The sequence below is a fragment of the Hemicordylus capensis genome, chromosome 5 (genome assembly GCF_027244095.1).
Source record: "Hemicordylus capensis ecotype Gifberg chromosome 5, rHemCap1.1.pri, whole genome shotgun sequence".
Lineage (NCBI taxonomy): Eukaryota > Metazoa > Chordata > Lepidosauria > Squamata > Cordylidae > Hemicordylus > Hemicordylus capensis.
The window spans coordinates 145,278,207-145,306,150 of NC_069661.1; the positions used below are offsets into that span (position 1 = coordinate 145,278,207).

The 27,944-nt window shown below is 42.4% G+C and overlaps 1 protein-coding gene across 1 annotated transcript; it reads right to left on the bottom strand.

The window, feature by feature from the left end:
• Positions 1–263: 263 nt before the first annotated feature.
• Positions 264–27,912, bottom strand: LOC128326679 (NADH-cytochrome b5 reductase 3-like). The gene is made up of 9 exons (XM_053253949.1): positions 27,714–27,912; positions 15,995–16,126; positions 13,945–14,017; positions 11,051–11,157; positions 10,611–10,740; positions 9,170–9,253; positions 8,984–9,069; positions 5,077–5,176; positions 264–4,615 (listed from the first exon to the last, which is right to left on the bottom strand). The coding sequence occupies exons 1-9, from the start codon at positions 27,732–27,734 to the stop codon at positions 4,443–4,445; spliced, it is 906 nt and encodes a 301-aa protein (XP_053109924.1). The 5' UTR covers positions 27,735–27,912; the 3' UTR covers positions 264–4,442.
• Positions 27,913–27,944: the final 32 nt, after the last annotated feature.

Genomic DNA, 27,944 nt, shown 5'->3' on the forward strand with positions numbered 1-27,944 from the left:
ACCAGCTCTCGGCATGATAGCCAAGGAGATATTCTGTTCAAATCATCGGTTGATATAAATATCTGCAACTAGATATGCTTCGAGACAAGAGGATTGTGCTTGAAAATGTACAAAAATATTAAAATGGTAACTCAGATGAAGGAGTTCTACTTGGTCTGTAAGCATGAAGGTACACTTTCATCATTTCCTAACCCACTCAGTAGCTGATTCAGTAGCAACTCTCCCAACACATCTCAGCCCAACATTAAGACAGGAAACTCAAATAAGCAAACCAACAGTTTTATTTCTACCACAAACAGTTGGAAAAGTCCTATAATGGAATAGGCAAGATTAATACATAAAGTTTGTGTGAGATGAGCTGAAGTTATTACACATCTCAGTAATATATTTATGAAAAATTAAGGCTCTTTAATCCCACAGTGATACAAATATTAAGCAAAAATCCAACCAGGGAATTTAGTGCAGACTGGAGCTAGACTATTTACTCCTCCATAGCTTCATTTGGTTTTCTTTTTTTGACAACACTAACACTTTCTACTTCACTCTGCGAATACAAACGCGTAGAGATAAGTATCTGCCAAGAGAGCAGACTGCTCCCTCTACACAAGATACTTCTCACTGGTGTTCTTTGCTTGTGGATTATTACCAGCTTTTTTCTGGTCTGCCTTCTGCTTTGCTCTGGAGAATGCTGGATATAATATACTCTTGAATTGGTTCCCCTGTTCATTTAGGAGACATTTTCTTTCCTGAAAGAACTGTGATACCCTCCTATAGGGAAACAAGCAGCCTATTGTCCTGCCTCTTTGTGTGGATGGACTTAGTCAAAAAGGGGTAGATGCTGAAAGAGGCTTGCTATGGGTAGGAAAAAACCAAGAAAAACCTGAACCTTTAAATTGGGTAGCTTGGAGTCTGCTTCCTCCTGATCCCTACACAACCTAAGCCCACTTTACCTCTAGTAAGTTTTAGATATGTTTGTATTGTTTCTATGGCCTTCAAAATTTGGCCAGAAGCAAGACAGACAAAATACATTCACCATGAGAAGCAATGCAATGCTCCAAACTACTTTTCCTTAAAATGAGTCTCTAATTTCCATTGTTTACAGGGATATTATTATTAGAGAGTTCAGAAAATGGGTGTCTTGCATTTCTAGTCAAGATAGCAATGACTGCAAAAAGACTTTAATTTCTGAAGTTACCTTTTATTCACTACAGGATGGTCCTTACTTTACTTATTTTCAACTCAACCCCCCCCCCCATTTTTAACTGGCATTTTTAAAAAAAACAAACCAAAAAACCCCACCATCTCCTTCCTGGAGACTAACTATCAATACATAGGTGACCACCTATGTGAGTCAGAAGGGATGGGAAGTTCACTGCAATCAACTAATAGTTCAAGGCAGATAGCCTTGACTGTACACAGCATTAAGTGGCTGGAGCTCTGGGCAACCAGACTGACTTTCCTGGTATTATAACCAGCACAGGAATATTACCACTTGCTAACCTGAGTGGACAATTCCACAGCAAAGGCCAATGTAAACCAACAAGGATCCACATCCCTGGCGGAGGAGGTCACTTTCTCTTCACCAGCATGGAGGAACATTCTGATAATGGCAAGGGGACTTTGCTTGGTCCAAGTCCTGGCAACTTAGCCAATCTGCTTGTGAATTCAGAGTGGAGCCTGAGTCAATCAACATTGCTGGATTTGGTTGGCAGGCTGAGCCCTGTGTAATTGGACCTATTTACTTCACTAAGCAAATCCAGGTTACTCCACTCTGCGTCAAGGTTCATCTGTGAGAACTCAATGGCTAAGGCCTCTTTATGCCTTTCTCCAAAGTAATGCCAAAGGTTCCTCAAAGTAGCACAAATGAAAGTTATTCTGGTAGCTCCCTGCTGGACCTAGAGGGTGTGATCTTGGAGCCTTGTCCACTTCTTATGGGAACCTCCTCTGGCCCTACCTTGCTCTCTCAAGGGCCTGTTCTCCACTCAGACTGGTTGCATCTGATGGCATGGAGATTGAGCAGAAGGACTATGATGGCAGAGTGCTAGATACTACTATGGTATCTAGAAGGCAATCCACCAATTATATTTACCAAGCCATGTGGAGGACCTTTCATTTCTGGTACACTGGTGAGCAGCACCATTCTCCCTTTATCCAGCGCAGTCTGTACTGTGGTCCAATACCCTCAGACAGATATCCACTATCTCTTCAGTCCTACGAGTAGACAGAAGGGGGTCTAACTTACACCCATTCAAGTGTTTCCTTAGGGAGGTTCCCTTCTCAAGCTGAAAGTGGGGGAATGTAGAGATGGCTGCAAGTGGGGCTGCTGAAAGTGGTGGTGGGGAGGAGAGGGGGTGGTGGGCACTGAGCAATAAAGCAGAGGTTGTGGTGGGACTTTAGGGTGGCTGTGAGTGGTGGTGGGTATTGTTCTATACTGCTGATCTGCAGAAGCTCATAACTGAGGGGGTGGGGTACAGTGAGCACCTCCCCCATACAAAGACATGGGATCTGTCATATGATTGGGTCTGTCATGGGAGGAGAAACCCATTCATGGATACACTCCATTCCACTGCACAGAAAAAACTTCATGTTGTTGCCTGTGCTGCTTGTTACCGTTATAGCTTTTCTAAGATTTAGATGTTATTCCCCACCCCTCCCCGCAAGTCACTGATATACAGCACAGCAAAACACAAGCAGCCGAGCACTGCCTGTGCTGCTGTGTGTTTCTAAACCTCACCCCTGCTGTTGCGGAACAGCCCTGTTCCTTCAAGATCTCAGTCACTTGACATGATGTTCACTGAAAATAATGGACGTCATGTTGCACAACTGTACTTGAGACTTAAGTCAAGCAACAGAACAGGCTTATTCCTCAGCAGATTTGGAGACAGGTAGCAGTGTGGCTGGTGCTACATTGTTTGCATTTTGCTGCACTGTATGTCTGTGACCATCTTTTGTGAAGTACAGATGCAATAATACAACTACTTAAAATCAACCGACAAGAAGTTCTAACACCAAACGTCTTGCCCAAATAAATGATGGCTAAGGGAGCAGTCTACCAGGATGTGTGTCTTCAAAAGCCACACTGAATTGAGTAGGAGCTACAGACGAACACCCTCATTTCTCCCACATTTCAATGTGGCTTGCACAAGATATATGCCTGAGATAGTGACCTAAGCTGCTGCCAAAGTTGGGATAACTAAAACATTCTCAGCAATTCCTGCATGTGAGCTGTCATATATCTTTTCATACAGCCACAGTAGTTCATTTTAGTGGAATCCTGCCATGAGTCTCTTTACAAGTGGAGACTTGCTAGTCAGCAATTTACCATGTTAATATTAAAGGACTTGTATAAAATACCATCTTTATTCTTACCCACATGTTTGGGATCACCATTAGGATTCTTTGTCTAAAGGGTGTTGAATCCAAATACAATGGGGGGCAAGTTTTTTAAATTAGGAAATCTCTTCAGACAGTAAAAATCATTCTGTTTAAATTAGTTAAGTAATATACATTTCCTTCCAGATAATTCAACAGACTACTCAACAATATCTTTAGACTTTAACATTCTGGAAAAACAAGTTAAAATGTGTATCCCTTAAACATTAAATAGGACTCCCTTTCACACATATACTGTATATATGTTTGTGACTTGGACATTAGAAATTCTTTCCTACTTAATCATATGGGGTGGAAGGAATTAAGGAATAATTGTTTTCAAAACCTACCCTCTTTGAATGTTTTCTGTGCTTTGGCTTAGGAATGATTAATAAGGACTTTAAAGGATACTATTCCGTACTGAGACAAACTATGATCTTCAGCATACATACTTCTCTATGTATTTGCATTAATCTTCTCAAATTAGTCATGTCAATATACACACTTGCTTCCATATGCATTTGTATTAAATTAGCACTCTTCCTAAATCAGGCATGTCACGAGTCTTCAAATAAAGGCAGCCACAACATCAATTACTGAAGACACTGTGTATTTAAATACAGCTATTCTTAACCCTCCCATTTTAAAGTATTGTGGCAGATAGTAAGAACAAACAAAAATGCTGCTTGTATAAACAACAGCTTGATATCTGGTTATCAGGCACACAAGCTATATGCAAGAAACTTTGGTGATGCAGAGTCTGGCTACATGTGCTTATACCATTATGAAAGTGTTCCTCAGTCTTGGTCGCCCTTTTACAGATTGAAGCATAGCAAAGCTTTATACCGTGTACAACAGTTATCCATCTACAAAAGTTCAATGTGGCACTAACAAAGACACACTAAACTCATATAGATGATTTGGTAGCCTTCCAAATGTAGCATCATACCTCTGCACATGAGCCACTTTTTCTGGCTTTAGTCTTGCTGTTCCCTGTTTCAAAGCTTTCCTTCCATTCTCCCCCTCCTCACCACATACACCAATCCCATTTAGTCCAGCTCCACTCCATTTTAGTAGGCAAACCTCATCTCCTTGCTATATCCAAGTTTATCCAGGTTGGGAATGCAGGCATACTGGATCATCGGAGGAGGTCCACACATCAGGATAAGAACATCATCTTGCGGTGGGGGCATGTGCTCCTTGATCATATCTTGATTCACAAATCCTTGGCTGTAATCCCAGTCTGAATTAAATTAAAGACCACATTTTTTTAGAGTCAAAAAAATGGTACATGCAATACCACAAAAGTTGAAAGGCAATTCTTTAAATTATCCTATATTTGTACTGAGGCATTGAACATCTGATTCACAGATGGATATTGATGTCAAGTGATGCCCTGCATGTGAACGAACCATCCCAGATTCAACATGCTAGATTGCATCACCTCAAACAAGTTTCCTAATGAGTCTGGTCACACATTTAGCTGCGACACATTGTACTGGAGTACTTTCATGCATCAACTATCCGTTCACAAAGTCATTGGAACAGCTGTAGAGAGTATAGTCAATTCTTTTTTTATATTAGGAATGTAGTCAGCTTTGTTAATATGCAGCCAGAAAGTCTAGTAAGAATCTGGTTCATTTGGTATAAGAACAAAAAGGAAAACATTATGGACTAAAACGAGATACGGAGTCGAGTTCTTACTTTCAGGTGCTCTATCCAACGTGTACCACAATTTAAAGCGGCTGGAATGCTGAGCCTGCACTTCCTCAAGTTCTGGACGTAACAGAATATCTTTCTCAGTCTGTTCAAGAACAATAAGAGTAATAGTTATGCTATACACTTCTCTGCTACTGGCTATTTAAACTCTTCAAAAGAACTGAATAAAGCAAGTAAATCAAGAACTCAACATTACATCTTGGAGAACTGTAATCTTACCTGACTTCATGACTAGCCAAGAGCCCTCTTTAGATGTTTGCGAAAGGACAGTGTACTCACGTATACCACTCAAAGCAGATCTGGAAGTCCAACCCACCCAGGCATCACAGGATTCCCCCTCCTGTGCTGGTCATAGTTACAGCATTTGGGGTGTGCAGTCTGGCACACCCCAAACTGCTGATTCATGGAATGATCTGCCATCATGCTTATGTTATTTGCCTTTTCAGATGGGCACCCTAAATGATAATGTGGGGGTGGGGCTTCCAGACCCACTCAGGACTACACACACAGGTATGCTATCTCTCTTTTACAATTAGGAAGAGGATTTTTGCCAAAATATGAGTAAATCTGGGACTAAGGGGATTCTCATTTGCAATATATGATTTAGGCAGTCTGGTTGTGGCATTGCCCATTTTAACATTGTAGGCCATTTTTTTTTCACCCCAATCATGCTGCATAACTCTACTCACAACACTCACACTGTAAACATTTACTGGATTTGCTCTGTCAAGTGGCTTATGTCACTTTGGATTAGGGTTGCGAGTCTGCAGTTTGAGGCAGGTGTGCAATACAGTCCCCTGAATTTTGGGAAACATAAAAATCCAAACAAGAGTTTGCTTTTTGTGTGTGGAAACATACTCGTGCAGATCTCATTCCATGGTTCTTCTCATGGAAATGTAATCAAGTATTCTTCTATGAGTAGACACCATCTGCGGGAAAATCCCACTCAGTGTGGCAGGGTGTTCCAATTCAGTTACTGTGCTCCTGCTTATCCCAGCAGCCACTATGCTCTTGTAGCTCCTGTTGAAGATGTGCCCCTCTGTCGAAAACCACTGCCTTATTTTTGGATCTGCTGCACCTATTGACAGAACTGGAACAGAGCATTCTAGTTTTCTGCAGCTTGTTCAGTCTGATCCCCTAACTACCACTTTCAGTGGGCTTTATCCCCACTCCCTGTAAGTGAAAGACAGGCAAATGGGTTTGTGAATAGTCAGATGTGCTGTTGCCTTCCTTAACTGTTAGTATGTTTTTGCCCTACACTGTTCTATGTCTTTGTTAAAACCCTATAGAGATAAATTGCTTCTCATTTCTGTACGTGTTGGAAAGTGCAGCCTAGAACACATTATCTTGCTAGATTGTAATAATTTTAATTTCCAATAAACTGCCACCATGAAGACTGGAAATACAGTTAAAATTAATACATTTCACCCTCAGACACACACATACCTTTATGGGTTGATACAAATGTTTTTATCAGAAGAAGCAAACACAAAAAGTGGTATCACTATTATGGTGACTCAAGATGTGCCTAATACACTGCTATATGAATTTGCTACCAAATGTTGCTGAACCTTGTGGAAAGGACTTGGCAAGAAAGCCAGACCACAGATTGGCTTTCCATCCCACGTGGGTCCTTCCAAGCCAACAAAAATGAAATCCACATGAAGGTCAGACTAGATGGGACTTGGTCTCTGCTGCCACAAGGCACTTGTATTCTTAACTGTACTCAATCTGCTTAACTACAGAGTGAGATTTGCTTTGAGAAATTTAAACATGCCCCAGGGAAATTCTAGCGGAGGCAGGGGAAAGTGAACCACACCAATAAGTCCTCCTGCTGAATTGCCATGTTTCATTTTACAATTTCAACAACAAATACTTGCTGCATAACAGGATAATGACTCACAAACAAACAAAACACCACAAACACAGAAGGCTTAGACATTTCCCTTACATCAACAAAGCAGTTCAGTAAAATTGTGGTTGCCTTTGTTTATAGCTGTAAGCACTTTAGCCTTTGGAAAATTATTTGGCACCAAACAAAATATTATATTTGAGATTTCAGAGGAAAGAGTTTAGCTGCACCTGTTAGGAGGCACCTATTTCTGGAGTTGCTAGAAGAAAGCTATTCCTGGATGAGATTATCTCAAAGCAGATGTCACAATGGAAGACAAATGAAGATGTCACTATTAAAATAACCTTGGAGGCGTAGAAGCACCAACTAAATCAGCATGAGCCCTGAAACACAAGGCTCAAGCATTAAAGTGGTAGGAAGGTTCAGTTTTAGTGGAGGAGTGAAGGCAAATTGTATTGGCGGCGTGATAGGCTGTGACCCAAGGGGACACTTGCTAGGTTTGAGGCTCCTTGGCTGTGTTCTGTTATAGGAAGTTGCACTTCTCTGTTTCAAAAAAGCATCTTCCTTATTAATCAACCAACTATAATTGGTTTGACTGTCTTACTAAAAACATCAAAGACTGTCTAAATGCACACAAACAGTATAACTGTCTGTGAGCCAGAGTGGGGGAATGCCGGAAGAAGCTGCAACTATCTGAGTCAGTAAAGTCTTAAGGCATGGGGGCGGGGGGTCTTAGCCTCCACCTTTATTACGGTCAGAGACCAGCACAGGTGTGTGTGTGTGTGTGTGTGTGTGTGTGAGTCCTGGTCCCTTGTCTTCACTCCCCCACCTTCCAGCACCCCACTTGCAGCCTCTTCAGTCACTCCCCCACCCCCCTCACAGAGCATTTTGCCCAGGAAGATCCCAGTCAGGCTGGAAATGAAGGATTGGAACGCAGGAGGCCAGACCAACAGGCAGGTCTCTTAAGGCATTGGGGTCACCCCGGGGCCCTTGCCCTCTAGTACCCTACGTACAGCTGCAAAACTGTCATTCTCCAGCTGAAATCTGAGGTTGTGGGCTTGGAAACTGAGGATGCTTTCCTATAAAAATGTTTCCCCCAGTTTGCGGCTCACTATTATCCAATATTTTATCTTATTCCTCACTGCTTGGGACTCTCTCACTACTCCCAGGCCAAAACACAAAAGAGAGAAATATGCTGTTTTCACAGGTAGGCAATTCCACAAAAACCAAAAAACCAGACGCTGGGGAAATTTGTTACCTTCCCAGTAAATGTGGGAGAACTCTCCTATTGGAGAATGTGGGGAATAAAACCTCAGATAGGGAAATATTAGAGTCACAGAGAGATAAGTTTGATATTTGGAGAAATGCTTGCAAACTACAAGCCCTTTTACTAAAACATACAACTGGGGTGCACCCCGAGATCTCCAAATATAGCCCATTTAATTTGGGTATTTCAAGATAGCAGGCAGGTAAGCATGTCTGCAGAGAAGACAAAGGAGCCAAAGCTCTCAGTTCTACCTTGGAAAAGAATTACATCTCAACAGATGATCATTGTGCATGCATGACTATTTATGTACTTATAGCTAAGGCCTGGGCCTGGGTGTGAGGCAGGAAATACAACAGGGACCATAGAAAGGAGAGGAGAGAAAAGAGAAGAGAAGACAGGCCTGCATCTGTGAAAGGAAGGCACAGTGGGATTCTAAACACGTGTTTGAAAGAATTCACTCTACCCATGTTGGTCTATTCATCTGAATCTGTTTTCCAAGTGAGTATAAAAAACACAGATATACTAATTGTGCATTTAAACAGTATCATCTGAATAGGCCCAGACAATACAAAACATTACAGGGTCCAGAGAATAACACTGCTGAACATTATCTGTTATGTCAATGTAAACTATCTGCTTGAGAGACTGTCTGAGAACCAAATTAGGGTTGCTCTGAGCTCTTCAGCAGGAAGAAAATAGACTATATATAATAATGCACACTTCCCCCATATAATCATCTCCCCCCCCAACAAATCGGAGAGACTACCATTTACCTGATTAGCAAACAATAAGTGACAAATGGTGGGGTCATCTTTGTCTTTCATAATCGCTCGAGTAAGTTGCAACATAGGGGTAATTCCTTTAGGGAGGTAAAAGAGCCACAGGTTAAACCAAAAGCATACACCTCTGCAGCACAACAAGCAAAACCAAAACAACAGAAGGTAGGCGATGTTATATACCTGTTCCACCTGCTATCATGCCAACATATTTCACATGTTTAAGCACTGGTTCAGATTTCTTGTCTGGACGAATGGCAAATACACCTACGGAAGCAACAAGGCAGGCAATAAGTGTGTTTGTGGGGAAGGGGGGGGGCGTTACAACAATGATTAGATGCAGGAAAGTGAAAAGAAAAACAATTATAGTATAGACTCTTCTTCCTCCTCAGCACAGGGGAATACTGAAACTGAAAGAATTCCCTATCTCATTCAGTATCTAGAAGTCCAGAAGCCCAGTCTGTGTTGCCACAAAAGGGGGGGGGGAGGAGGCACCAGGAGGGTAGAAAAAACAACTCATTCATAGCCCAGCTCCATCTAATCTTCCTCTATGGCACAAGGCAGGGCAGTAAAAGTACATCGGGATGTGGTTAAAAGCACTGTTAAGATCTTTCATGCCAGCGATATTTATATTTAAGATCTTTCATGCCAGCTATATTTAGCTAACTGCAAGCCTAGCAACAAGAATGGAAGTTGAAAAATCATACAGTTGGACTCACAGGGTAGAGCTCAGCAATACTTTTCTAGTACCAAGTTTCCTGTGGTCCTCTGGTTTGATTTAGGAAGTACACATCTAAAGTTCTTAATCCCAACTGCGCATAAGGAATATATTCCAATGAGCACCCTGAAGTTATACACATTATTCTAATTCTGAACATCAACCGGACTCCAACAGGCATACAGAGCTCCCTCATGAGCAGATTTACCAGTATAGTTTAAATGGAGGGACAGTGTTCAAGGAGACACTAATTTTCAAGGAGTATTGCTGTTTTGTGGCTAGCTTTATATGTGGTATCCAGCCCCAAATCAAAACATAGAGGTCTCATTTTCCATGTTAAAAAAGAACACCATTTCTTGAACTTGCCACCTGTGTACCTAGATCCTCTGTTCGAAGAGTAAGTAACCAGGTACAGAGAAGACCAGGGCTACAATAGTTATGTACAAGAGGAAGAATCAGCAGATGCAGTTTCCCATCCCTGGAAGCTGCACCTCGCTATGCCTGTTCTACACAACTATGAAGAGGTTACATAAGAACAGCCCTGCTGGATCAGGCCCAAGGCCCATCTAGCCCAGCATCCTATTTCACACAGTGCACCACCAGATGCCACTGGAAGCCTGCAGGCAGGAGTTGAGGGCATTCTCTCTCTACTGCTGTTACTCCACTGCAACTGGAGATCCAAGGTTGCAGGCAATCTGGAGAAACTACCCAGCATCCTTCTAGTGCGAGTTACTGGATGTGAGGTTAATTCTGCTAGTGATTCCAAGTGTCACATTTTTATGAATGTTCATTGCGTCTCAGTTTTTAGAAGATTGGTGTCTTATTCCCATTGAGGAATGGGAGAATTAGGCTCTCTCTCTAGTTCTTATAAAGAACTATACACATTTTATAAAGTATCAGTCTTGCCTTTCCCCTTATAAACAAGGAGTCCACTGGGCCCACGGAACTCAATCGTGTCCCCTATCTTCAGACTTTCCAAATACTGTGACATCTTCCCTCCTTCAGGGAATTTTGGGTGAACTCCTTTGAAATATATCTGTGTGTGTGAGAGAGAGAGAGAGAGAGAGATTAAAAAAGATACCTTTAAAACGAAGTCATTTTTTAAAAAATCACTTTATACTTTGATATGGGTAATATAAAAATGAGAACTATATAAATGAGAACTATGTCTCCCAAACACACTTGAACATCACCATAACTTCAAACTTAATCAAACAAGAGGGACATCCGTGAGTGGACTATAGCATATACAAATGTATATCACATATGGAGCACTGTAAGGTGAGATTTTAAATTACTGCTTCTATAGAGGGACATCTGAAGCAGCCAAAGTTGACAGCTTTTACCTTGACAACGAGATCCACATAACCTTTGTCATCATCACTGGAGACTGGCGTGTAGGGCCTGATTACCAGATTCCCATCAATCCTTGTCGAAAGATAAATGTGCTGCCCTACAGTTAAATTAAAAATGTTTTTTAAAAAGAAAGAAAAGAAAAGAATATTTCATGGTTTTGAAGAGGCTGAAGGAATGCACTTTCCTTCACAGAGAGTGGAATCCCTTTTATTTATCAAAAAGTAACACACAGAACTTTAAATTCTAAACAATCCAACACAATTAAAGTACTGCCCCTAAACTCCTCAGCCTGCCCAGATACCAGCTCATTACCCAGAAAATTGAGCTCAAATAATTCATTTTGCTTCTACTCCAACCATCCACTGAAGAGCAGCTAATTCACATCATTCCTAGGGAGTTTTCCATCTGGCCAATGTAAAAGATCAGACCTGCTTTGTTTTAGCACTAGAACTGCACTATAGACCATTCTCTGGCTCATATACGGAAAGCTCTTCCAATAGGCTCAGGCCTATACATAAAAGTGGAAAGTGTGACCTATGGGCCAACGACTATTCCGAATATACAGGAGTTCTGCAGAACGGACACCGCTCAGTTCCATCTTTAAACTAACTTGCACTTCAAGGTGAAGGCAAATTTTCACACAATGCAGAACTTTACTCGTGATCATACTGTGAAATATCAGCTCAGAACTGGCACCCTGCTTGACCTAACACTAGCCATCTAGTTGAACCCATTTCAAAAATCTAGGTTAACACTTGTTAGACACTTCTGCAGATTAAGAAAGCAGTACAACAGCAACTGTGTTCTTCTGGACAAAACTAAAAACAAAATTCTGGAATGAAAAAGCACAAGTTATCAATGTCACTGGTAGATAGCAGGTTTTATGACACAGCAACATCTTAGTGATACTATGTCATGCCTTAAATGATGTTTCAGGCAGTTTATTGCTAAATGTTTTATTCAGCTTAATAATAATCTTCTGACAGGAACCAGGCATCAAGATCTCTGACTGACCCAGCCAGTTGTTCTTAAAAACAACGGAAGAAACTATGCAAATTTTGGTTTTCACTCAACTAAAGCAAGGCCCACGTGGTGCAAATCAGGAGGCTGTGTCTGGAGAGGTTTTAAGAGCTATGGACCGTCAAGCAACACATATTTAACATGGAGGGCAATACTTAAAATCCAACATTGCAGTTAAGAATCATTAATTGATTATTACCAAGCCATTAACTACTTTATAATCATACCACCCATGGGAATTCTGTTTAAGTATAGGTTATGCAGAATGGGCAGTTCCCAACATTTTAGTGATCAGAGTGTTCTGGTGCTTTGTGTGTGTGTGTGTGTGTGTGTGTGTGTGTGTGTGTGTGTGTGAGCTTCACAAGACCCTCTTCAGACATGCAAAAAAGTGGGGGGGGGCGTGCTGTACTCGCATACTGTGTCCCAAGATTGCACTGGTAAGCCCTGCCCCAAGAACCCTCATGCAGTTGCTTCCGTGATCAGAAGGCTGGGACAGCCCTCTGATCACAGAGCATTCCAATCATGGAAGCAACCATCACCACACTTATGGCATTTGATTTCTCAAATACTGTAAGCATGAAGACTGCAGAGAGGGTAATGCTATCCGGTGCGTCAGTGCAAGGGCAGGATTTTGGGAATGCTCTCAGGAGGCTGTACATAAGAACAGTATTTCCTCCCACTCTCATGTCTGAAAAAGACTAAGGGACAACAGATCTGCAGTGTCCACACCTGAAAAAGAACTTCAGTGACTTTGCCCAATAATAATCTACATTGTATGCTATTTGTTCCCATTATCTTCACTGCAAATATTATACCTACCACTACTGCATCAGTGTTCCATGACAAAACAGCATAGTATAAAATAGTATATTTCGTCATGCGACTGTTGATTTCCAAATACTATGGTTGATCTAGCCATGATCAACTCCTTGCAGGAGATAGGACAGGGGCTGACCAACACCTGCTCCCCTGACTTCTGTGCTGCTGGAAGATCAAAGCAGCAGCTGCTCTTTAATTATAGAGTTTCTGAACAGCCAGTAAAACAGCAAAATAAACTGAGCTATAACAAGAGACACATGGCCATGACTGTTAACTCATACAACTGCTATCCATCTCCTTTTAGTAGTAGAAATGCTGTGGGGAGAAAAAGGCTGCCACAGTAACATTCTGGCATCATCCACATTCCCATTTTTGTCTAAGTGGGAGGTAAGCAAGAACTGAAAAGTGTTAATTGACATCGCTTCTCTGCATTTTTGCTTGATAATAATTAAAAAAGGTTCCCACACAAAACAACACACCACTAGGTTCAGCCAGACTTCTTCACAATTAGCTAAATGTACAAAGGTTGAACAGTTTACCATGGATACTTGAAACACCTTGGGAAATTTCCCAATTACTTTGTCAAGATCTTCTCATGCTTATTAGTATTGCCTTTCATTTGTTTTTGTTTATTAAATCCCTGGCTTTCTTCCATGTTGAAACTCAAGGCAGTGTACATAAAGGTTTCAAGGCAGTGTCATATCAGGCACAGACAAGCTCCAGACCTATCTCGCTTCATCAAGGTTGCCACGTATTCCTCTGCTGTGTGGTGCAACCTTCCTTCTGGCTGCTGTAATACTACAACAGTGCAGGAGGAAGAGAGCTAGGAAACCCCTCTACTCTTGGGCCTGTGTCTCACCCTGCCTGCCAATGTAAGAAAAGCAGCCAGTCTGTGAGTAACCAGGGGCAGCATCCTACATACTCTCTTCTCTGGCGCCTCAAAGGTCATGCAAATGATTCAGTCTCCCATTTCACTCCACTAAATAATCTGGATAACTGCACATATGCTGCATTAGAAAAATATGCTCCAATAGGTAAAACATACCAATAGGAAGGCCTAGAATGTGGTCTAGACTCGGAAGTGCAAAACGAAATTTTCTGGTGTCATGACTGATCTCCTGAAAGACAGAAAAAGTGCAGCAGTAAAGTCCATTCCTTTGGGGGGGGGAAACAGTACTTCAAACTTTATACATGCTTTCCCCAAACCTAGCTTTATTTCACCCCACACAGTTATAACTGAGATACACGTAGGCAGTGCTGAATCTAATAAACAAACCAGCTTATTCAGAGAATGGGGTGGGGGGAGAGAACCTAAAGAAAAAAACACTTCAGGTTTCCAATGGGTCACTAACAGCTGATATTCTGTTAACTCATTAAGAAGATTTTATCAGGATTACTTTACCAACTGTTTCCAAATAGCAGCTCAGAACCCACCAAAGGGATCTGCAAGTCCTGATAGACTGTAACAGCAATCACTACGAGACAATAAGAAAAGACCTAAAGAAGGTTCTCACCTGACAAGTGTTAGCAGAAACTAGTAGGTCCCAGACCAAGAGAAGATACAACACATTTAGAAACATCCCAAGTTACAAGGAGTTTCTTGAAGGTACAGTACCACTGGTACTTAACACCTGTGTGATTGTCACATATGTATAAGTCTGGTCAAGATAGTTGTTGGAGATGTCCAAGCTCTAAAGCCTGCATTTCCCATTTGTTTTGGACTTGTCCTTTGATTACACAGTTCTGCTTGAATGTTCTGAATATTATAAAGAAGGTAACAGGATATGTCTTAACAAATGATCCAAAAATAGTTCTTTTGGTATTAGATGCAAGACTCTATCTCATCTTTTTGGAAATGTTCATATCCACCTTTATTATCAGATTGGTATAAATGTATTTGGAACATTGAGCTACCAACAAAATTAACTTACTTTAGAAGATCCAAACTGAATGTAAAAGCAGACAAATGTGTACAATAGATTCTGTTTATTACTTTTTGGAATGCAAAATTTATGTACTCCTTTACTCTGTGTTATAATTGTATGGTGTGTTCTTTATAGTTGTATTAAGATTTTTTCATTAAAGAAAAGAAAAATCCCAATCCCACATTACAACCTCCTATAACTAATATTTTCATATGCAGGCAACGAGTTGCATTTTAATAATTGTTCTCCCATGCAAGAAAACTCCTTGCACACAAAAACGAAGGGCTGGTCCACATATTACTTGGCTGCATACACTTAGTAGAACACAAGAGCCAATGACTGCAGAGGGACTTGATTCTGAACAGGCATGTTTAGGATTGCACCATAGGTTATACAGCAGACAGCTGAATGTGTGCACTGACTATTAAAAAGCATAGCGTTAAAGGCAACGCTGGAAAGTATAAAAGTTCTTCTCATCAGCATTAGTTTTACCACAGGCAATAATCTTAAACACAGAGGAGTAGTCATATGACTACACTGACCCCTGCTAACTTGGCAAAGAGGCACTTTTTAACGTGGTGATTCTCTTTATTTAGCAGGGGGAGAGTAACTGGCCCTATCCACCCCCAGCACAGTACCTCCAGTGACTGTTGCTGGTGTCTATCGTGTGTTTCTTTTTAGATTGTGAGCCCTTTGGGGACAGAGTTCCATCTTATTTATTTATTTAATCCATTATTTTCTTTTTACTGTGTATATTCTGCGTATATTGATGTTTAATCTAAGATCGTAAATAAACAATAACAATAACAATAACAATATTTATTTCTCTGTGTAAACTGCTCTGAGCCATTTTTGGAAGGACAGTATAGAAATCAAATATCAAACAAACAAATATCCCTGCACACACACACCCTTCAGTCTGGCTGTGCTATAGGATATTAACAGACTATAAGTGCTCCAAAGGCACAAGTGTTTTGGACAGTCCCATAAGTAAGATGATATACTATTCCAAGAATGACAGAGAAATATGGTGGAGTTACTGTAATCATACTGCAATCTCACAGTTACCTTAATATTCAGCAATTAATATGCCCAACAGAACTCTGTGTGTATCTTGTTCTGTAGTCAGTAGGGAAGTGAGGGGTATCATCAAGATAAAACAACTATTACCTCTTTGTCAATCAGCCTTAATGGATATTTCACATCTGGATTCTCCAGAGTAATGGCAGGCTTAGACTTCCAGAAAAGTTTAATGATCAAGTTGAACATAATATATATTGGAGACATTGCGATTCTTCCCAGCTGTAACACAAAAAGAGGAAGACTGTAAATCCACGACCACGATTCATAAAGAAATAACCAACCTTAGCTAGCTTATAAATGTTACATGTTGTATATGCTTCTAGTGTTACATGTGCAACATAACGGTCCAAAAAGCAACTAGATATACATCATCTCATACTGCACGGGAGGAGGCAATGGTAAACCCCTCCTGCATTCTACCAAAGAAAACCACAAGGCTCTGTGGGCGCCAGAAGTCGAAATCTATTGAACGGCACACTTCACCTTTAGGTGCCACCTAATGGTGCAGTGGAGAAGTAAGAGGTTGCTGGTTCAGAGCCTAGGGAGCAACAGGTTCCTGATTCGGATCCCTGCAAGTATGTTTCCCAGACTATGGGGAAAACCTATATCAGGCAGCAGCAATATAGGAGGAGGTGCAGGAGATGGCAATGGTAAATCCCTCCTGTATTCTACCAAAGAAAAACCACATGGTTCTGTGGTCGCCAGGAGTAGACACCCACTTGATGGAACAACCGTACCTTTAATTGCTAGGTATTCATTAATATTTATTTTGCTGAGATTATCCTGATATTCATTCATAAAAAGAGGTAAAGGAAGATAGCTATATGGGAGTATTATATTTATTTTAAGTATTCTCTTTCTTAAATGCCTCACATACATTATCTCAGTAACAATTTTATAAGGTAGGCCAGTATTATCACCATTACGTTTCAGTTGGAGGGAACTGATTTGAGACAGAGAAACCAAAAACCAGGTAGGGATGTGCACAGAACCATCATGCGCGCCATTCTAGGGGCGCCAAACTGGTTCTGTGGACTGGTGTTCGAGCCAGTTCGGAGGGAGGCGTTCTTTAAGGAGCAGGAAGGAGAGGCGCTGCCTACCTGCCAACCCCCGCCCTGCCACTCCCCCCTCCCCCTGCCAGCACTGCCATAAAAAGTGGGTGTGCAGGACTGCACCGTCCCTCCCTGCACCCTGGTCAGTGTCACCACTGTAACACTGACCAGGGCACAGGGAGGGATGCTGCAGTCTTGCACGCCCACTTTTCACGACAGTGCTGGCAGGGGGAAGCAGTGGGGCGAAGGCTGGCAGATAGACAGCACCTCCTCTGCCCCTTAAAGAACCACCCTCGCCCATCCTCCCAGGAGTGCACGCAACCAGTTCTGTGGACATCCCTAAGGTCAGGTAGTGAATTTATGGCTATGCAATATTCAGACTGCTAATTTTCCCAGCTCAACTATTCTGTCATTCATAGGCTTATCTATCTATCTTTCTATCTATCTATCTCTCTATCTCACACATACCTAGGACGACATCTGCTATTTTGAGTCAGAATTAGTGTCAAAGGCGTAAAAACATCTGACAACATCAAGAGTAGGTTACCCATGAAAAGTTCCATTGAAATTAAAGTTAATCATGACCAATTCTCTACTCATTTCAGTGGAACTAGTCATGAGTAAATCTGGATGTCAGCGGTTATTTCTTAAGCCTATTAAAAAAGGAAACAGATCAAATCTACTCATCATACAGGATAACTGAAGTTGCATATACATCTTGATTAAGGTGTCATTCGGGGCAAAATGGAAGCATTGTCTACTTGAACTAATTATATTTTAAAAGAGATTTCAAACATGTTAAATATTATTTATATAATCCTCACCAAATATTTATTTTCACCCCCTCCCCCGAGTTGTTCTGCAGAGTGAGAAATCTGCACTTGTTGCCAGCACAAGACATGCTAAGCTACAAGAATGCCAAGTGGGTCAGACATCTGTGAATAATTAAGACACAACAAATGTCTTACTCTCTAGTAGTCAGCAAATACAGCAAAAAGTAGTTTTACATGAGGGCAAGTCAAAGAGGGAGTCTGGTAGGCTGCACAGGCCAGGTCTCCCCCCCCCCCATCAATCCATATTTCCAAAGTGGACTGTCACAGCCCTTCGACCCCACCCCACCCACAAGCTCTCCAGTTGTCAATCCAGAGGCAAAGAATGCTAGCTAATGTTCTTCCAGATGAAGACTAGGAGCTCTCAATTGCTAACCACCGTTCTACTAGCTTTCAATTCATCCTTCGTTTTACCTTCTTATAGAACAATCAAGTTAATCAGATTATATAAAAAGTTCACATAATTCTCATATGGTTATTTTCCATTGTTCATGCACAACAAAATAGCCCTTTCTTTTTTCATTTTAAGTACCAGCACAAAGATGCAAAGGAGAAAGAGGAAAGGGGTGAAATAACTTACTTTCCGCAACAGAAATAAAATTTCACTATATACAGTCATCCCTTTTAGTTAAAGTGTGTACAGACACACCAGCACACAGTCGATCTTGCTGTAATTTACTCAACAATACCCATTTCCAAATAATCACAAATGGGGTTCAAAATCATGCAGCATTTTCAATAAACCTAGTTAAACCAATAAAGGTAAAAATATCATCTAGTCAGTCTACCTCAGTGCATAGAACATACACAGCCTCAAGAATCCCAATTTATCTTAGGAGAGATTATACAATGAATATTTTACAAAGACGACAAATATTTATATAGTGCTTTTCAACAAAAGCTCCCAAAGCAGTTTACATAAAATATATAAAATAAATAAAATGGCAATTCAGAAGTCAACACATTTTATTATTCTCTAATACAATGATGATGATGATTTATATCCCACTCTTCCTCCAAGGAGCCCAGAGCGGTGTACTACATACTCAGGTTTCTCCTTTATTTAGCTATTTTAGCAGGGCTGTGCTGTACAAACAATAATGTTCATATTATGAATCAGGGTGGATTTGATTTAAATCAAACTGATTTAAATCACGATTTAAATCATGATTTAAATCACTAGCAGGGTGGATAAAAATAAAAAAATCCTATTTAAATAAAAAAAATCCGATTTAAATCAAAAAAATCCGATTTTTTTTATTTAAATTGGATTTTTTAAATTTAAATCGGATTTTTTTTATTTTTATCCACCCTGCTAGTGATTTAAATCGTGATTTAAATCAGTTTGATTTAAGTCAAATCCACCCTGTTATGAATACTATACTAGAATCAAATTAACCTTTAATGTGAAGTTTAGGTCACAGCATAATCTGCAATGTATACTAGGATTCAGTTTGCATGCCATGATCCTGAGTGTTGTCACTCCCACCCACTGAAAATCTATCACTTACTCTAGAAAACATGTGACCCATATTACTATGAGGGACACTTATTTTCCAAATGCAGAGAAAGGGAAAGCGCACTGTGGAACTTGAGCACATTTTCCACATAGGGTCCCCATGTCTTCTAAGCTGGCATTGAGCTATAGATTTGGCTTGTCACTAGCCCTTTTCAGGCATTATGCTGTATGTGTGCACAGGTATCTGCACACATTTACACGGTTTTGTGAATGCTCATTTAAAAAGTGAATCCAGATTGTACATGCACTGAATATAATGTGTGAGCAGGTCTGTCACCTCGGAATGGCATCCAACAGTGCAACTTATTCAACAACAAGATTTTTAATACCCCAAATTCCTGACAGCTCCTTTTAAAAAAACAACAACCCATACCTCACAGCCTCAAGAAGAATCCTTTTAAGTTGACACTAGGGATTCCAACACTTGACCACCTTTCACATGTAGGGTTTTTTTTGGGAGGGGTGGTGAGAATCTAGCTGTACAGTAGTAGATTTTGGAAATTGGCAGTTTAACATCTACACCCTATATCTAAACATTTACCATTTTTTAAAAAATCTAATGTACAGATTTTTCTTTAAGACTGTCAAAGAGATTCATATTATTTTTCCCCCTTATTTGCAAAAATACCAATTTCTTTTGTATGGACACAACTTAATGGTACTGAAGCAATCAAAATATCCATTATCTCCTCCAGCTGTAATATTAAATATTCAGGCATTAATTTTCATTATGCACTAATGCAGGAAATGTTCTCTTCTTCTAAAGCAGAACATATAAGTGCTTATTCCAAATGTCTTGTTGAAAACTGAGAATGAGGTCTGCTTGTCCATATTCCAACCACAATCTGCCACAGTATTCTGCCACAATGGATATGGGCAGAATATTAGCCACCTCAACATTTTAACCATGTATATGGTACTTTAGGGCTTGGCTGCCTTTGCACCAGAAGATCCAGAGAGAAGTACCGTACTGACTGGACCAAAGTCAACGAGTACAGCTTGAGCAGGAATTTACACCCAAACCTCCGTATTCCAAATCTGACACTATATCCATTTCAGCAGCCTGGAATAAACCATTGCTACTTCCACCACAACATATCATGCTCGCAAACAATCTCAAAACATGACTGCAGGTGTGTGGCTAATTCATTATGGCTAATCCATTATTATGACTAATTCCATGCTAGGGATCATTATGAAGGGGAGTGAAAATAAAAATGCTAATATTATAATGCCCTTATACAAATTGATGGTGTGGCCACATCTGGAGTACAACGTGCAGTTCTGGTCACCATATCTTAAGAAGGACACTGTAGAACTGGAAAAGGTGCAGAAGAGGGCAACCAAGAGCACATTCCTTATGAGGCAAGGCTACAGCATCTGGGGCTCTTTAGTTTGGAAAAAAGGCAGTTACAGGGGGACATGAGAGAGGTGTGTAACATTATGCATGAGTACAGAGAGTGGACAGAGATAAATTTTTCTCCCTCTCTCACAACACTAGACCAGGGATCACCCCATGAAACTGGAGACTGGGAAATTTAGGCCCAACAAAAGGAAGTACTTGTTCACACAGCACATAGTAAATCTATGGAATTCTCTGCCACGGGATGTAGTGATGGCCACTAGCTTGGATGGCTTTGAAAGGGGCTTAGACAAATTCATGGAGGACAGGTCTATCAATGGCTACTAGTCTCCAACCTCAGAGGCACAATGCCTCTAAATACAGTTGCAGGGGAGCAACAGCAGGAGAGAGGGCATGCCCCCACTTCTTGCTTGTGGGCTTCTCAGAGGCATGTGGTGGGCCACTGTGTGAAACAGGAGGCTGGACTAGATAGGCCTTTGGCTTGATTCAGCAGGGCTGTTCTCATGTTCTTATTTATGATCAGTTCTGCCCCACAAGGCTTCTCAGTGAGAGCTCTTCAAGGCTTCTCAGTCACAACAAGGATGTCATCAGCAGCTCTCTTCTAACTGACCTTAACTGAAGGACATTGTTTTTAAAAGCTTTTGCCTCCTAGTTCGTGAGGGGTTATCCTGCTATTGAGAAGACTGGCACAGAGAAAACTGTCAGGGCCATTTCATCATCACTGCAACCTGCAATGCAAACACAACATAGTGCCAAAGTGGCAATTCTCACAGATTCATCTCTTCTGGTCCTTGGGGTAGAAGGGACACAGACAATTGGGCACTGCTACTCCTTCGGTGCAACATACTAGCCTCTGTGTTCTCTTTGCATGCCCCCTCCTGAAGAGCAGATAGTGAGAAAGTGCAGTCAGCCATCTGAGTGCCTTGCCACATCTGTTTCAGAAACCTAGCAGGCAACTCTACAAACTGCTGACCAAACCCCAAGCACTGCCATTTTGCACTGCAGAACTGGCTCTCCAAGTTCTTCAGTCTTAGAAGGCCCATAATCCTAAAGTTAACATGTCAAAACTATGCATGCACTGCTTTTAAGTTTCAACTTTTGGAAGAAAAGAAGTGGAGCTTTTTAAAAGGAAAATTCAGGACTGCACAATATGCAATTCATGTGTGTAGCTCATGCCATGATAACCCACCCACACATTTTCCTTGTCTGTGTACACATTTCATTCCCTAGAGTCATGTCCCATGAGATTTAGAAGACTAGAGTAGCAGACAATCCTCAGAACTGGGAATCTGATAGCACTATTGCAGAAAAGTATTATATTCCTTAGTGAAGACTTGGCAGGGTAGGCTGGAAATGAGTACACTTGATTAGCCTGCACTAGTCTCTTTACTTTTTCAATTACCAACGATCACTTTTAACATGATATAACTTAATACAACTTTCGCAATGATCTGAAGTTTTGAACCAGACTATTTGTGGAGAGCAGGGGACTGCATGTTGTGTGCCTGGTTGCACATTTTTTCAGAGCCCTGAAAGTTGATATATATATATACACATCTAAAAAATAAAAATCTGACATATCAGAGTGCAGTCTAAAGACTCAAAGGCCTGAGAAAAGAAGAATTCAGCGGGAAGAGATAGCAAAACAAATATTTTTGTCTTCTGAATTATGATTGAAATACTTTTTTTTAAAGCTGTGTTCTAAAATATTGCTGGCTAATAAGCCAGTAAATGTTCCTGAATGGGGCATTAATAGTCTTGAGACAGAAGCTATCAAGAGAATTAAAAGATAGCTAATACTCACTTCCATTTGATGAGAGAGGCTGATTGAAGATGCTAAAGCAGGGGTGGGCAAACTTGGTCTTCCAGCTGTTGTTGAACTACAACTCTCCTCACCCCCAGCCACAATAAACTGTAGCTGGGGATGACGGTAGTTCAACAACAGCCAAAGGGTCAAGTTTGCCCATTCCTGTTACAAGACAATTTATCCTCTTTCCCAGTGCTAGGTATGTGGTCAGTGAAAAGAAAAAGCAATTTTCAGGCAGGTGTAAGACAGATCAAGCTTTAGAACATCTGAAATGAGAACCTGGAAAGGGAGCTGAAAGACCATGGGGTGCAGGTCTGCTTTCTAGGAACTGATGTAACCAGCTGATGACTTGTAGGAGTGCAACTCCATCTAATTCTCACCCAAACCAAATATCAAACACACCATAATCACACTAGTGATCTCTCCTCCAAGGGAATCCAGAACCTGAGTAGTACAGAATCTGAGTAGTACTGCATATTCTCATCACACAGGGAAGCGGGGAACAGGCACATAGTATTTACCAATAAGGAGTAGGATATAACCAGGGCTGCAGAAATCCACTGGTCTACTATGCTGTGGCAAGTGAAAAATGATGCCTGACAAGTAAAAAAAAGTTCTGATGAGCAGCAAAGTAGAATATTTTGTTGATAAACTGAGCCAATATTTCTTCACCCCTGCATATAACTAAATATGGGTTCATTTTCTCTGGAGTTATTAGGAGCCCTTCAGCCAACTATGCAGCAGTCATCTTTCCCTTCTAACATCTAGTTCTGATGTCTTTAACCTCAAAAAAAAGTGAAGAAGATTAACTTAGCTTTTACATTCCATTTTGAACACCACTAGCAATACCTTGCTTTGTTATAGACCGGCAAATTTAAAAGGCTCATTCCTCAGACTAAGTTATTTTAAATTAATAGTTCCTCCCTGCCAAGAAAAGTGGTAAGGGGGTGCGGAAGCAGATAAGACAGCTGCATTGAATTCCTGCACTTTCAGAAGCTGGAAGGCCTTTCATACACTCTAGCTGCACACATCATTAGGAAGGAAAATATGACATCAAAATAGTTTCCCTCCTCCCATATGAGAAGGGATTTTTTTTCTCCCTACAAAAAAAAAAGTAGATACACAAAAGCAAACAGCATTCTGTTCTTAAAGCTTCCAACACTAACCAGGGCACGAGTTCTTGGCTCTGGTTTTAGGGTGTGGCAAACAGTATGCTGCAGATTCAAAATTAGAACTGTGAAAGAACATAATTTGGGAGAGACCCAATGATTGGCCTGAGAGAGGGTGCTGGGAAGAAGGTGCCAATGCCTGCGAAGACAGACACTACAAAGTTCTGCTGGCCATGTGAAAGATTGCAATAGGCTATGTTTTGCAAGTGTCCTAGATCATATACAAAGCTAGGAAATATTTTTGTCATGGGACTCTTTCCACTACTAGCAAGTTTTGCTTCTATCAAGTGTGCACAAATGATAGCCTCTATATATTTTCCTTTTCTTACACAAATAGTAATTATAAACAAGAAGTTCTAAATAGAACGAATGGACCCTGCTTTTCCATCCTTTCAATATGCTGAGTGCTACAACACTCTGCAGAGGTGTCGTTGATAAATAAATACTTACATTCAGTCTGCATCAGATTTAACTGTACAGTACTTAATATCTTAAGTTTGGTCTATATTGGACTGCAAACACATGACTTGCAGAGGTGGCATTTATACTTTGAGAAGCCACCATCTTCTTTCAAGATGGAAGATATCTAACACTAACAATATCCCCACCAGGTTCTCCCAAGCCCCGCTCTCATGTACCGTAAAAGTTTGGTGTTGTGTCAGAATGTAAACACAAAACCTAGCAGTGGAGAGACACACATGGACATTTTGATCTCATAAGCCTTCTTCCCTACAAAACAGGTTTAAGAAAACCACTCTAGGACATACTTTACATACAATGCATTATTTATCTAGCGTCATCAGTGTGAGCAGCAAGAGAGAATGGACATCTTATTGTGGTACACTTGGAAGTGCAATGACCACATCCTGTACCTGACTATTGGCTACTACAAAAACAGCTGAAGAGCCAAAGTTGTGCAGCCCTGCATAACCCAAAACACACTTGTTCTAATCCAAGTATCCTCAAGGGCAGCAACTGTTGCTATACCTGAAGACCCATTGATGTGTTCTGGAAAAGCACACAAACACATCCCACAGAAGTAATTTGTTCCATTTCTGCACACAGGTTTGCTTCTTGGGAACATGGATACTTATTCAGAAGGAATTTTTAAAAAACGTTAAGGAGCTGCCCTTACTGACTTCGCTGATTGGCAGTACAGATAGCTCCTCAAAGTCTCCAATGCTTTCCCCAGCCCTGCTACCACGACTTTTTAACAGGAAGCACCAGGAAGATTTTCAAACCCAGCTTTTAGTTTGTATCTCCTCCAGAATGGAGATGTGCATTCACATATCAGCCAAATTTACCTCCAAGTAAAATCCATTGGGGAGCACTTCAGACGCAATTCAGGTTTTTCATGGTGTGTTGGTATAGCACGATTTATAGCCAAGATGGGGGAAAAACCCAACCCACTTTTTGCATCAGTTTATTGGGGCAACTTTGAACTCACAGTAAAGCCCCACAGTAAACCCATGGTAAAGCTTGCTGTCTGGGAAAGCTCCAGGAACTGAGTCAGACACTTTATGCTTGCAAAAGAACTGTGCTTATTGCTGATCTATAAAGACTATATTTTTGTTTAGTTTTAAGGGAGACAGATGAAATCAATGTAGCTAGCCCTCTATCAGATCAAGGCAGCAACTTGGGGTTTACTTGCAAGTAAATTCCATTACGTACAGTTGCTGCCTTAGATTGCAACACTATCTTCACTACTTGGCAGTAACCTAGAAATTCAATGACCAGAACTGGGCTGTTACTCCTCAGTAAAGTCAATTAGGATCAGACCACGGGTGGAGCCTGACTGCCAGTGGCCTGTGTACCCCGCCCCCCACATCTGATGTCAGACATGGGGGGCGTGGCCTGGCTCCCAAACAGAGCCTTTAGGCTCCATTCGGGAGTTGGAGTCCAGCTCCTGAAGGGGCCAGGAAGAGCTGCTCCTGGCCGCCCCGCGAACGCAGCACCAGCCATTTAACTCCTGAAGAGGCCGCATGGCCCCTTCAGTAGCTACTTAGGCTGGCACTGCGTTCACAGCACAACCAGGAGCAGCTCTTCCCTGCAAAGGCAAGGAAGAGTCACGAAAGCAGTGCCAGCCTTAGTTTAGCTCCCAAAGGGGCTGCGGGGCCCTCGCTCGGGAGCTAAACTAGCACCCCCACATCTGACGTCAGATGTGGGGAGCATGTCAGGGCCACGAGGCGCAGCCCCTGGTTGGGCGTGGCCCGGGTTCTTTGAAAACGTTGTCCCAATGGTGGCTCCGTCCCTGGATCAGACTTGAAATGCCCAATAATCGATTAGGGTAGCTACTACAGATTGCCAGCCATCTAATGGCGCAGCGGGGAAATGACTTGATCAGCAAGCCAGAGGTTGCCAGTTCAAATCTCCACTGGTATGCTTCCCAGACGATGGGAAACAACTATATCGAGCAACAGCGATATAGGAAGATACTGAAAGGCATCATCTCATACTGTGCAGGAGATGGCAATGGTAAGCCCCTCCTGTACTCTACCAAAGAAAAGCACAGGGCTCTGTGGGCCCAGGAGTCGACACTGACTTGACAGCACACTTTACCTTTACTTTAATACAGGTTAGTGCAAGTAATAAAAGAGAGAAGAAATCCCCACTACGTTACAGCAAGCACTTCCCTATTTATTTTTGGGGTTTGTTTGGCTTTTGCCGCTTCCAGAGCGTCACAGAACCACACAAAAAATTGCAGATTGATGGCGGCACTGAGGGAGACGCCTTATGTTCCAAAGTGGTGGTCGCCAGGAAAGTCTGGAGTGTTTTTCTGTTGAGTCGCCAGGGCACGATGAGTAGTCATGTGCACGGACCGGTTTGGAGGCCATTCTAAAGGCCTCCAGACCGGTCCGGACACGGGGTGGTTTTGGTTCGGGTGGGGGGTTCCAATTTAAAAAGGGGGGGCTTTACTCACCCCTTCCAGTAAAGTAACGTATTTCATGTAGTAATTGGGCGGCAGGGTGCCGCCCGCTTCAATCTCTGACTCCGGCCGCTGCGCGGGCTCCTTGGTAAACATAATCGGGCGGCAGGATCGCTCCAAGTCCCTGCCGCCCGCCCTCTTCAAGTTAAGCAGCAAGCACCCCTCGGCTGGCGGCCGCCCCCTGTGGCTATCAGGGGGTTCCCCCCTCCCCTCCACCCCCGTCTTGTCAAACAGTCCCTCCATTACAGGAGGACGGCAGGAGAACTCCCTGCCGTCCCCCTTCTCCTTTGCCGGCTGGGCTGCAAATGGCTCCTGTAATGGAGGGACTGTTTGACAAGACGGGGGTGGAGGGGAGGGGGGAACCCCCTGATAGCCACAGGGGGCGGCCGCCAGCCGAGGGGTGCTTGCTGCTTAACTTGAAGAGGGCGGGCGGCAGGGACTTGGAGCGATCCTGCCGCCCGATTATGTTTACCAAGGAGCCCGCGCAGCGGCCGGAGTCAGAGATTGAAGCGGGCGGCACCCTGCCGCCCAATTACTACATGAAATACGTTACTTTACTGGAAGGGGTGAGTAAAGCCCCCCTTTTTAAATTGGAACCCCCGACCCCAGTGCAGGACCGGTTCCGTGCACACCCATAGCGATGAGTCACAAACTCCTCCCTGCAAGCCTTGGAGCAGCTGATGAGGCCTCTGCATGCCATCCTTTTCCCCGCTCAGCTAGCTTCTTCCCCTTCACTCCAGCCTGGAGAGAGGAGGTCCTCTTCTCCCAATGGCCAATTGACACACACAGGCGCGTGCGTTAGAAAGCTCGGCACAAAGGCCTGCCAGTGTTTTACCATACACAAGGCGGGGGTCGGGGCGGGGGGGGGGGAGGAAGTTACCATCCCTCGCTTTGCTCCCCCGGCAAACGCTGGCTGAGTCAGCCAAGGCACAGACCTGGCTAGCGTAGCGCTGCCGTTTGCAAGGACTGCTCCAGGGCGAGGCCGTAACGCTTCCCTGAGGCGCAAGGGCCCTGCTGCGCACGGGAGGGACCGGGGGCGGGGGCGCTACCCAAGAGCGGGAGGGGAAGCATCAGCTTCGACTAAATCTGCGAGAAAACCTAGTGGGGGGGGAGGTACCCCTCCCTCCTCTGGGTACTTACGGTGCTCAGCTGCGCCCCCATGGCTGCCTCTAGACCCTGCTGCTCCGGCCACAAGAAGAACGAAGCGCCACCACCGCCCCCAGAACACAGCACACCCGCCTGAGCTATCTCATTAGTTTGCCCCGCCCATCCTGTCAGATTCTAGCCTGCCTTTAGCGCCTTGTTCGTCTCAATGACTGGCAGGCCTATGCGAGTCTCTTCGCCGCTTAACGCGAAGGCTGGAGAGTCTTT

Bases quoted from the DNA above. Each gene is read 5' to 3' on its own strand.
- LOC128326679 (XM_053253949.1), bottom strand. From the start codon at position 27,734: ATGGGGGCGCAGCTGAGCACC. The intron at 10,741-11,050 runs GTAAAAGCTGTC...TCACACACACAG, and splicing joins ATGTGGATCTCGTTGTCAAG to ATATATTTCAAAGGAGTTCA. The intron at 5,177-8,983 runs GTAAATGGTAGT...GTTCTTGAACAG, and splicing joins ACTTATTGTTTGCTAATCAG to ACTGAGAAAGATATTCTGTT.